The sequence below is a fragment of the Neolamprologus multifasciatus genome, chromosome 9, assembly GCF_963576455.1.
Source record: "Neolamprologus multifasciatus chromosome 9, fNeoMul1.2, whole genome shotgun sequence".
Taxonomy (NCBI): Eukaryota; Metazoa; Chordata; class Actinopteri; order Cichliformes; family Cichlidae; genus Neolamprologus; species Neolamprologus multifasciatus.
Window position 1 is genome coordinate 20088251 of NC_140447.1, and position 11658 is coordinate 20099908.

The 11658-nt window shown below is 42.0% G+C and overlaps 2 protein-coding genes across 2 annotated transcripts; one reads left to right on the forward strand and one right to left on the reverse strand.

Moving 5' to 3' along the window:
* On the reverse strand, positions 1 to 2419 carry otud1 (OTU deubiquitinase 1). Its single transcript, XM_085173257.1, has one exon. It carries the CDS (start codon positions 2073 to 2075, stop codon positions 714 to 716), a length of 1362 nt encoding a protein of 453 aa, XP_085029383.1. The 5' UTR covers positions 2076 to 2419; the 3' UTR covers positions 1 to 713.
* Positions 2420 to 6009: 3590 nt separating this feature from the next.
* Positions 6010 to 10909, forward strand: tgif1 (TGFB-induced factor homeobox 1). The gene is made up of 3 exons (XM_085173265.1): positions 6010 to 6403; positions 8235 to 8464; positions 9191 to 10909. Exons 1-3 carry the CDS (start codon positions 6388 to 6390, stop codon positions 9866 to 9868), a joined length of 924 nt encoding a protein of 307 aa, XP_085029391.1. The 5' UTR covers positions 6010 to 6387; the 3' UTR covers positions 9869 to 10909.
* Positions 10910 to 11658: the final 749 nt, after the last annotated feature.

The window sequence follows — 11658 nt, forward strand, 5'->3', positions numbered from 1 at the left end:
CATGAACTGTGGTGGTGATGTGGTGGTTATGGACTGCCTTACACCTAAGATGAAACAGTGGATATCGCTAAAACTGAATAACAAATTTTTGAAAATGTAGGCGATAAACAAATAGCGGGACAACAAGCATGTAAATTAAAAATGAAGCCACTACAAGTTAGTGTGGTTTTTTTCTTAACTTTATTTTGAAATTCTTTGTCAAATGTCAAAAAAGTACTGGAATAATGGAAAATGAACCGTTGAATCATTCTCGCAGACACAAACCAAGCACTGTGAACTACTCTTAGAGGAATTTTGTGCAAATGAGTAGCTAAACACATGGAAAATGCAAACCAGATTTCTCTTTGTCTGAAAATATTGGGCAGTTGCCAAAGCATGAGAAGCACGACAAAAAAATAATAATAACTGGTCAGCTGAGAGCGGGCAAATAAAAATAGTACACTCCAAAAGCACTCAGCCACATCTGAACAGCATTAGAGAATTTCACTCATGTCAACATCACCCAAACTATCAAGAACAGACTCACACACTGTCAAACTCTTTCGGAGACAACTAGCGTTAATTTCAAAACGCTGGCATAGACATGAACCAAAGTATGTGCACTGCACGTCTTTTTGCTCCTTAAAAAAATCCTTAAAAAATAATAATTTAAAGCACGTAGAAACAAAGCAGAACCATTCATCTCTATTCCTCTGTAATGTGCTGTATTTCGTTTACACAGACCCATTCTGCTCAATGTACATTTTGGATAATGAGGCTGCCATCGACTTTGCCAGTTCCTCGTCCCGTTTCTTTTGCATCTGCGAGTTTCGGCACCAGTCCTCATACTCTGGGTTGGGCAGACACCTGTCCAAGAGAACGTCATAGTGACCGTTGCTCAGCCAACTCAGCCAGATAGCCGGTTTGGAAGGATCCTCCTCTCCAAGAAAGTGCACCATGGTGGAGACAGTGGGACTCTCCAAGCTGCCCCCTGTTGTGAGGTGGATGTTGACATTCAGCATCTGGCTCATGGCGAGAAGCTCGGGGTAACCGGCCCAAGTGCCGTCCTGCGCTGCGTTGATCAGGAATTCCCCCACATCCTCTTCAATGATAGGGTTGAACTCGTCAAGGTGGTCAGCGATGTGGTGCACCGTCTGCTCCCTCAGCTCTGCATGTCTCGACTGGTCCCCGTATGTGGCTTTAGACACAGCCCTGTACAGACAGTTGCCATCTGGAATGATTTGATACCTGTATTTGTGCCTCTCCTGGAGGTACTTATTTTGCTTTTCCACTTCAGCCAGGTATCGGGCGACTTTGTCGTTGATCTCCCCTCTCTCCTGGACTCTCTGTGGAGGGGACTCCTGCAGAACACTGAGCTCAAAAGCCCGTCTCTCTTCAGCTGCTGGAGCAGCTTTGGCCGTGCTCATTAAGCTAAAGTCTTCTTTTATGAGACCCTTAGGCTGTACTGCCTTGGGGGGAACCAGCTCCTCGTCTTTCAATGAGGCCCACGTCTTGCTTCTGAAGGGGGTAATAGTCAGTGAAATTCCATCATCCCCACCTGAAGTTTCCACCATTCTCTTGTATTCTTCTATTCTGGGTCCACTGGTGTTGTTGCTGTTGGTAAGCTGATTTCCAGTGAGTTCTGGGCAGTCTGGGAAAAGCTCATCTGTCCCATTGCTCAATTGATCTATCAAGTCCACTATCACATCAGGGTCGCAGTCATTACAGTGCAAAGTTTCACCGCTATGAGAGTCTGGGGAAGGTGGTTTGACTTTGGACTCCCTCATAACATGCACAGGCACAGACCTCTCCACTCCATCAGGTCTCCGGATTAAAATTTCAGCAGTCGAGGTGAAGTAAATTGGCCTCATGGTTGAGGCTTCGTAACACGACAAGGCAGGCATGTTTGCGGAAGACACAGACTCGCTCACCGGATCACCGTTGGTCGCTGAAGTTGCGTCTGGTTGAGTAAATCCCGGCCTGTCAGCCTCAGAGGAACTTGCCCCGTTCAAACGCGCAGAAGCGGTCGACAAAGTTATTGTAACTTTGCGAGACGACCTCGGGTAGTGTGTCAGCACACTGTTGTACAACTGCATTTTGAAAGAGTCCTTTATACTGAACGGCGCGGCTGGGCTGTTACGGAAAGATGACAACAATAGCTAAAAATACTCTCCATGTCATCAACAACAGCAAAGTTGTAGGGAAGGTCTCCATGGCTCTGAGTCCCGCTGTCATTGACACACAGAGACGACTAGACTGTCCAGTTTAGTCCTCTTGCGTCATTTGCAGTTGGGGTGCCTCCCTAATTTTAGACTCCAAACTGTAACAGGACCCAGTCCTCTTCGACAGAATCAAGTCCGACGAAATAAAACCAAAAAACACTTTTCAGTTGGATTATTTCAAAATAAAATCCATGGTTTACGCACACGTGCGCCTTCGTTATGAGCAATCATGCTTAACTGCCTTAGATCAATGAGCAAAAGTTTCTTTAAAAAAAGGCAGAAAAAAATGTTTTCATGCTGATAAACAGGAAAAGATGCTTTAACTTTAAAGTGCAAAAAAAAAAAAAATCCTTACAAAATAGTGAACGTTTTTATTTTTATGTTTTAAGAAGTCTCATAACTAGTTCGCTACGTTTACTGGGTTTTAATTTACTTTCAAAAAAGTCAATTGTGGTGTTGCTTTCATTCAAATAGCCACATAATCATCAAATACACTTTCTTCCTCTTTACTAACATGATGACTTGAAATGAAATGAGCACTTCAAATAACAAGGTAATCTAAATAAAAACAGCACATCCAATTACTCGCAAAGCGTTAATTGAAGCAGATGTTCGTAAAGCTCAGTTTTAGTGTAATTAGGCCTGTGATTTTTATTTATTGATTTATTGCGAATGAACTGGAACAAAGGAAAAACGCAGTCCCATAAATCCCGGATATGGGAACAATTTACCAGATTATGGTTGAACCATAAAGTATTCCGATTCTGATATTTGAACCACAACAATCTTATTTTGAAAGAAAAACCCCACCAGTTTCCTGTACAGTTGTGGCTGTCTGTAACTTCACACAGCTCTCCACGGTCGTCCTGACTGATGCCGCGACGCTCGTGGACAAATGTGAAGGATTTGATGCGTCACAGTCAAATGAGTCGAGTGACACAACAGTAAAGCAGCAGAGCTACCGCTCAGCTAATAATCGTGTCTATTCATTAAACATTCGTTTCCCCTCTAAACAGACTTATGTGGCTCTTGTTATTAATCCTACAAAATAAACATAAAAACATTCATTAAACAAGTGAAGTGTTATCTCGGTCTGGAAAGTATAAAACAAACACTGAGCTTTATTTGTCGTCTTACATCACCACTGAATTCCCGTCATAGTAAGTGTAAATATTAATAAAAGAAATGACTAAAAAAAGCTCGCCAAATGTGTTGATTATACAGAAAGCATGAAAGGCTCAATGTTCAAAATTAGTCATCAGCACAGCTAGTCTATCAGACTAAATGACTATTAATATTACTGCTATTATTAATTACAAAAATCAGCCAATCAATAAATATCATTTGATCTGTCACAACTGATGGGAAGCATACCTAGTATCTGACAGTAGCTGGCTTTGGCCTGCCAAACTTAGTCGTCTCTATTTTTAACAGTGACTGAGCTGGAAAACACACTCACGCTGCTTGTGTTTGATAATAAAAATATTACTTCAGTGAGTGGGTGTACATTTATAGCAGCAAAAACCCCAAAAAAACATTAACATTAATAATCAGTAAAGGTGACTGTTTATTTTTGTTTTGTTTTAATGCTGTAATAGTATACTGAAACATAATAACACTTTCTAATACGGCCTGTGACTAAAGGTGAAATTCCCCTTGACTTTCCATGTATTTGACCTGAAATTACAATATAATTGCATTAACCGACAAATACAACAGAGTAAGGAGGTAATAATTCAAGTATTTACATCAATCATTATACTATCATCACACATTATACATTCATTTTGGCTAGTGTATTCAACAGGAAATCAGACACAAATTATACTCTAAGTAATTTTACGTAGTGCATAATTTCCAGGTATTTTAAGATGCATCAGAGAAGGGACAATGATCTGTCCTCTTTCTCCTCATCTTCATCATAAAAGGGCAAAAAAGCAGAAAAGAGAAAATAAGAAAACGAGCCAAAGAGAAATAAAACAGAAACGTATAAATAAAAGTTTTCATAGCTAATAAGAAAAGTTTATTGTCATTTCTTTTGTGTTTAATATAAATAAAACCCAAATTATTCTTTGGGAGTCTTTCTTCTTTCACATTAATACATTTTTTTGTTTTGTTTTGTTTTCCTCACAGTCCTTTCCTCACAGTCCTTACATTATTTCCAAGCAAAAAAATAAGGTTTGATTTTGCTTCATCATTATAAGATCACATGGGCAGATGTCCTGCAGTGTTTGCTAGTGTTTAATTTTAATTAGGAAAGGGAGAAATAGTCTTCATCACATTGTCACATGTAATACAAGAGGACTTGTTGAATATAATATGATGCACACCAGTGTAAGGCATAATAGAAATGTAACAAGGCAAGGTAAAGCCACTACACAATACGGCTCCCTAAAAGCACACCGTATTTACGATGTAAGCTGTGGAAATTTTGTTGGTTTTTCCACTAAAACACCCAGAAATTACACACTACTTAAAATTGTTTACATTACAATGATTTCTTCTCTTTTGTAAAAGCTATCACACCCTTATTCTAGAGTATCTACTGCTAATTATTTGTAGGTAAATATAAGTACATTGTATTTATTGTAAAATCAGTGGAAATTCCATTTAGTTCGAGCAGAATTGCACTCTTAGTCGTGGGCCGTGCTATAAAGTGTTACCATACTATGTCATTAAAAAAAGGGCAGTTCAGTTCAGTTAATTCTTAATCTTTTTTTGACTATATAACATCTCCACATTTAAAGCAACTTCTTCCTTATCTACGCCTGAATTGCAGTGCAATTAAATCCCCACCAGAGGGACCCCGAGGACCTCGTGTCTGCACGCCGCGTTGCATTCACGTACAGTTCCGCTTGTGCGCACGCGGAGGCGACATTTAGCTTCCGCAAAGAGAACTTGAATGCATGTCTGGAACAAATGCATGCAAAGAAACGATGCTACAGCAGCTGTCGCATGGTTGTGCACCGCATACAAATGAAGGCATTGATCGTTTTCATCGCAGTGCTGCTGTTGTCTTTAGTAAGCCGAGCTGGTGCACTAACCTCCAGCTGCTGCAAGGTTTGATCAATATATCCCGCAGCTACACCCATGTCCACACTGTATTTTTTAAGCATTTCCTCATTCCTGTGAGAAATTACAGCAGCTTCTCCTTATATAATGTTTACAATTCAATCGGGGTGACATCGATAGCGCATAAGAAACACGTTTCACGCCTATCTATAGGGATACAGAAGAATGGACTACTACAGTGATAAGACGGGAGGAAGAGGAGGGGGATGCACAGTAGTATAAATACGAGATTTGCTGCTATTACAATAAACACAACACGAGGCCCCTATTGTAACACACTGCAGCAGCCTATGCGAAGCCACATTGTTAAAAAGCACTCGCATGCACAAGAATTATTGTTGGGAGTACGTGAAGGTAATTCTTCACGATGTAAACAAGCGATACGAAAGGTGATAAACCACAGACTGTGATAAGGCGATGAAGCTTGCGCCACAAAAACACACCGACGCTCATTCGGAAATATCCGGCATAGCCTGTAGCAATAATGTGCTATATATATGTTTTAAATTACTGTGGTTAGTTTAGTTATTTTTAATCTGTAGGTGTTACCACGAGGTCCGCAGTGCTTTCCCCCAGTCTGCTATTGTTGTCATTTTACTTGCCCGCCTAAACAACGCTTTCTGCATATTATATATCTATATAGATATCTATATAGATATATATTCACTTTATTAGTAGGGTCTGCAGCAGTTAAAGCTCAGCAAGACTGTATTCATGTCAGTGGAACAAGCCATGCTGATGTCAGAGATTTTTCCTGTTCTCCACTGGTGGTGGGAGGATCTTTGCGTTTAGTCACGCAGCTGTCAAAGATAGCTGTCACCCAGTTTCAGGATCAAACACACAGTCAATGAGAAAAGGGGCTTTGAGCAGAAAGGGACGCAGAGATCTCAGGTAACCCACAACCCCCCACCCCCTCTCCTGCCACCTCAAGTCTCCAAAGAAGGACGACTAGAAGAGAGAAGAACATCTAAAACGGGAGAAAAGAAGCATTTTTTAATGAACAAGGATTTTCGAGATATCGGATACACGCTGGGGATATCTAGGGGGAAAAACACAGCTCTGACAGAGAATTTGTCTTCTCCGCTTGCCGAGGAATAAGCGGGCATTTTTCAAGATGAAGACCAAAAAGGGTAGGTGGGATTTAAAAAAAATAACATTAAAGTAGAAGGGAAGAAAAAGGGAAACGACTTTAGACGGAGACGGCGTTAAAGAATGAGTAACAGAACCGTTTCCCTCATATGCAAACCATGCAGTCTATTGTTTCCTTTCCAGACATGACAGGGGGGCTTTTTCTGCCATGTGTTGGCGCGATGTCAAAAGTCGACAATAGCAAGGTTTAGCCACCGTTTTAGGTTATCTAAATGTGCTTTATTCAAGTTTTCACACAATAGGCTAACGCACGACTGTGTCGCCGTGTATTGTTTTCCTAGTCGCGGTATAAACTGGGACAACTTTCAGAATGATTTAAAAGACGCTTTCGCTTTTTTTCTGTTACGGTGGAAACCTCATATAAGCTACATTTGTGAAGAAGTTTTTTGGTTCTTAATAAGTGGTGATAGTCGATACAAGTCAAAAGTTGTGCGACTGTTGTGACTTCAGGGGTTGTTACATTTTGGCAGCCTGTAAGCTTTAAAAAAAAAAAAAAAAAACTCGATATTTTGTATCTTTTTTTTAGTCACGAACAGCGAACGGAAACAGCCCTAGCGCCTTTAAAATATGACCAAAATCCAAATGTAGGCTAATGTTCATCCTGACCTCATTGTGGGAACTTGCTGTTGCCTTGTTACATTCATGGACCTCGTGGTGCAGCTCGCTCGCGCACGCACGCACACAAAAGAACCCTCTTACAAGTTGTTCAAACTTAGAAAAACTGTCGCGTTTCTCGGGTTAAAATGTCTTTTTTCTGGCCTTTCTGTGGAAGCGACGTATTTCGGCTGGTGGAAAGTTTGCGCCAAAGTCGCTGTTTGCGAGCAGAAACTTTTGAAACGCGTACAAAGGAGCAGGCAGCCCTGGATTCTTTTGTTTAGTCTGGAGACGCTTATTTGCAACAGGTCTCCCCTCCCCCTTCGCCTCTCCAACCTACGTAATTACCTCATCCTGTTGGCCACTCTTGACTTGGGAACTTTCTTACTTCTTTCCCACTAGTTTGCCCGGGAGCTCACGGTTGTACAATAAATATCCTGGCCTGTTTTATTCGCTATGACCGCTTGGCTTCCCGTACAGTAGCCTAGGTGCTGGTGTCCAGGTGTAAATATTGACCTAAAATCACAGGAGCCAGTCTTTAATAAACCTCAGTGTGTCTTTATCTTAAAGACGAGGGACGCATATTAAGGTTTTATATTGGTTAGATACTAAATGGGACTAAAAATGTAATATATATGCCAGATGGAAAATGGGACAAATTTAAAAGCAGTTCAAAAGCACGTCAGTTTGCCTGGGCTGTACTCTTGACATTCAAAGCAATTCAGAGCACTTCCTTTGATCATGATTGACTTTGATTAGATCCTAAGCCTCCCATTTAAAAATACAGACTCTGTAATCTTTCAGATTCAGCGCTCCTGTTCTTCAAAACAAACTCTCCCCTTTTACACAGAGATTGTTGCTGTGCCAGCTATCAGCCTGTCTAGAATAGACCTGGCTTGTATTTGTTGAGGCAGGTTTTATAACTGACACAGCATCAGGCTAGCCTTTGTGACGTCCCCCCTTTCTACATCCACCCTCCCCTTCTTCCTCCTCCTCACACCCTCCCTGGCTCCTTATATGAATCACATGGCTGAACTTGACAGCTTGCTTCTGACACATCAGCTGCCTCCCAGACAACTTGAGCGGCTGTGGCAGAGCCGCTCTGACAACGGGGTGGCTTGACATTAGAGGATATAAATTCTTCTTTGTCCTGGCCTCACACGCTCTTTTTTTTTTTTTTTTTTTTGTCCTTCTCTTGCACTCGCTCGTGGTTTTTAGGTTTGATGATGCTGTCGGGCAGCGAGACTGACGATGAGGACAGCGTGGACGCCCCTCTGGATCTGTCGTCCAGCGCGGGGAGCAGTGGGAAGAGAAAACGGCGGGGAAATCTGCCCAAGGAGTCCGTTCAGATCCTCAGGGACTGGTTGTATGAGCACCGTTACAACGCCTACCCCTCTGAACAGGAGAAAGCCCTTTTGTCCAAGCAGACCCAGCTCTCTACACTGCAGGTACGGGCACAGATTCTGACGGGAAAAAAGATAGTACCACCTGAAACTCTTTTTTTTTTCTGCCATTAAGCCCAGAGAGTGTAAATAGACCACTGTAAAAGTCAAGAGGAAACAAGTGTCAGCTTGACTGAATCATTTCCTGTCTGGATCACAAACAAATCATGACACATACACACTGTGAATTGAAGGTCATCCAGATCAGCTTGATGTTGCAACATAAAAGTCTGAGACAAAGTGAGTAAACTTACTCCCTGTGTGCTGTGGGCTTGGCCGAGGCACTTGGACAGGAATTTCCCTCCCTCTAGCCCCTTTTCTATCCCAGCTGTCTGGGAACAATGCGGAGTCATTTACATAGCTGAAAGGCTTCCTAAGCCAGTTACGACTAGCCTGGAGGACTGAGAAAAAGAGTGAACTGTGAATGCTGCTATTACAAAAGAAATCTAAACTGACCTTTATTAAAAAGGGGATAGCTTATAATCAGAGGTGTCTTTTGTCATTTCTGCAGTGGTGAAATGATTAAAACAGGAAATGGTTGCAGTGTGTGAAATGTCAGCATGTGATAGGTAGGGTTTACCTTTCACTCGATTTCTCTGCTAACATGTGCAGACTGCACCTGGGGATAAATGTACCAGCAGATTTTCTTTTAAAGCGCAAGGCAGAATGGAAGCGAGCCATGTGACGCACCTTTCTGACTGTGTGGGTTGTTGTTGTTATCGTCTTCTGCAGGTGTGCAACTGGTTCATTAACGCACGCCGGAGACTTCTCCCGGAGATGCTGAGGAAAGATGGCAAAGATCCCAACCAGTTCACCATATCCAGGAAAGGTAGCAAAGCTGGTGACAGCTTCTCTGACAGCTCCCAGTCCCCGAAACACAGCAGCCCCGCGGCAGCCACAGAAGAGAGCTACGACAAACGGGTCCTGCACCCGTCTAGCTTCGACCCCGCCGTTCCCAGCGTCCTGAGAAAAGCGGTGTCCCCCACCGTGCCCTCTCCGACCTCCGCGTCCCCGTCTCCTGGGCTCGTGCCCACCCGGCCTTCTGTCATCTGTCACACTACTGTCACCACAGCAATGCAAACCAGCCCGACAGCTTCCCACCCCAGCGCGCCCGGCATGAACTGTGACAGGGCAGCTGAGTTGTTGCATGCCGTGCAGGCTCAAGCGCTGCTTAGGTGCCGGGAAGAAGGGCCAGGCAGTCAGCCACTACCCAACGCCACCCCCACTACCACCATCCTCAGCAGCACCAGCATAGAAGGCAACCTGAGCCCCCGCAGTGGGCTGTTCAACACCCCTCCCCCCACCCCTCCAGACCTCACACAAGACTTCAGCGGTTTCCAGCTCCTGGTGGATGTGGCCCTCAAACGGGCTGCAGAGATGGAGCTGCAGGCCAAACAGCTGGTCGCTTAAAGGAGGAAAGTTGACAGAAGAGGAGGAACTAGAGACTGACTTTGCATCTCAGCTGTGGAACTCTTCGTTTCAGTGACTCGTCTGCACGTAACAAAGAACAAAATCCACACGAAAGCCTGACCATTTCTATTTTTGGTATACCAATCAAATTGACATGGATGCTTTTTTTCTTTCTTATTGAACAAAAAAAAAAAGAAAAGAAAAACCGTATCGAGGTGCCTTGGCTGTAAGTTGTTTATACATTTCATATACATGTATCTTTATGTATCTACATGTGTATTTTATTTGCACACAGGGACCAAAAATGTTATCAGAACAATGCTGCCTGTCTTTATGTCTTTCCATTATACTGTATTGTAGTAAACGGAGCAAGAGCAAGAATCAGTCCTCCTTCACAGATCGGTCAGGTGGATTGGTCGCACCCACACGTTTTAATTTTTTTTCTTTAATTATTCTTATTATTATTGTTCAACATTTCAGAGATCAGTTCATGATTGGTCTGCCTTGTTTGTTTGCACACTAAAGGCAGAGGAAGGTCATCTCAGTGTCTTAAAAATACTTTGCTCTTGGCATCTATGACAAACTTATTCACTACTGTAGTAAATGTTTGTTTTCATAAGTATAGTTTTGGATTTTTGTTATTTACTTTTAGCTATTTTTAAAAGGAAAAAACCCTTTATGCTTCTTTTTTTTTTTTTTTTTTAAAAACGTTTCTTTTTGTCACCGAGGGGTGTTTCATAAGACCAATGTAGCAGGTTCTTAGCATGAGCCTTTATCCCATCACTCAGCGAAAAATGACGGCCAGTGGACTGGAAAAATTAAACACTACATATGTTTTTCTGCATTTGCTGTTTTACAACCTGACAAAAAAAACAGCCCTTTTTTAAAAAAAATCACCAAAAAACATTTCCTTGTATAATAGGACCATGTGTATAGTTAATGTGACATGATGCCCAATGATGTGATTTCTTTTCATACTGTGCAATGTTTGTGGCAACTAGGGGTCACATGGGATTCAAATAAAGTTTTGTTTTTTCTACATCTCAGAGTTGATCATTTTTATTCGTATTTTGCCCGGCTTTGGATCATTCAGATCACTTAACTCTACTGCACACATTTATCCCTTAATGTTGGAAGTAGTGTGATTAGTTTAATTGTTCAGTGTATATAAAAGAAGGGAATATGAGAAAACAATAGTGTAGCATTCCTGTCTTTCTACAGGAGGCAGTCCTGTGTGTGTGAATGCTTTAAAACAGCTCCCATGCATTAGCATAATCCTGTATAAATTAACACAGGGAAACAGCAGACGTCAACACTTTCTCACTGACAGGGTTTACGTGCCAATAAAGTCAGTGTAAGGAAGCTTACATATGAGTACAGCTGTTCCTATCTGGCAATGCTTCTGTTCTCTGTATTAGGTCAGGCAGGTACACCTTACTGTTTTTGTTATACTAGTCTTTTAAGCTGAACAGCAGTTTACTTTTAGGATTTTAAGGGGATCTTTTTTTAAACATCTTCATTAAAATGATAATCCGCAACGTTACCTGTTCACTAACTAGCAGGCTATGATATGTAACCACTCAAGATCAGGGGTTGAATGCAATTGAACTGCAGTTAATACCATGTAGCACTGACAAATTCAGCATTTATACATGCTGCATAGGCTAACTTTTGATCAACTGATGAAACATTAACTCATTTAATAGCATAATAGGTGGAACAGGCAGGATTCCTTTTGAACCTTTTGTGGGTTCCTGTCAGAGGTGACAGCGGTTGTGGCAGAGGTTGGG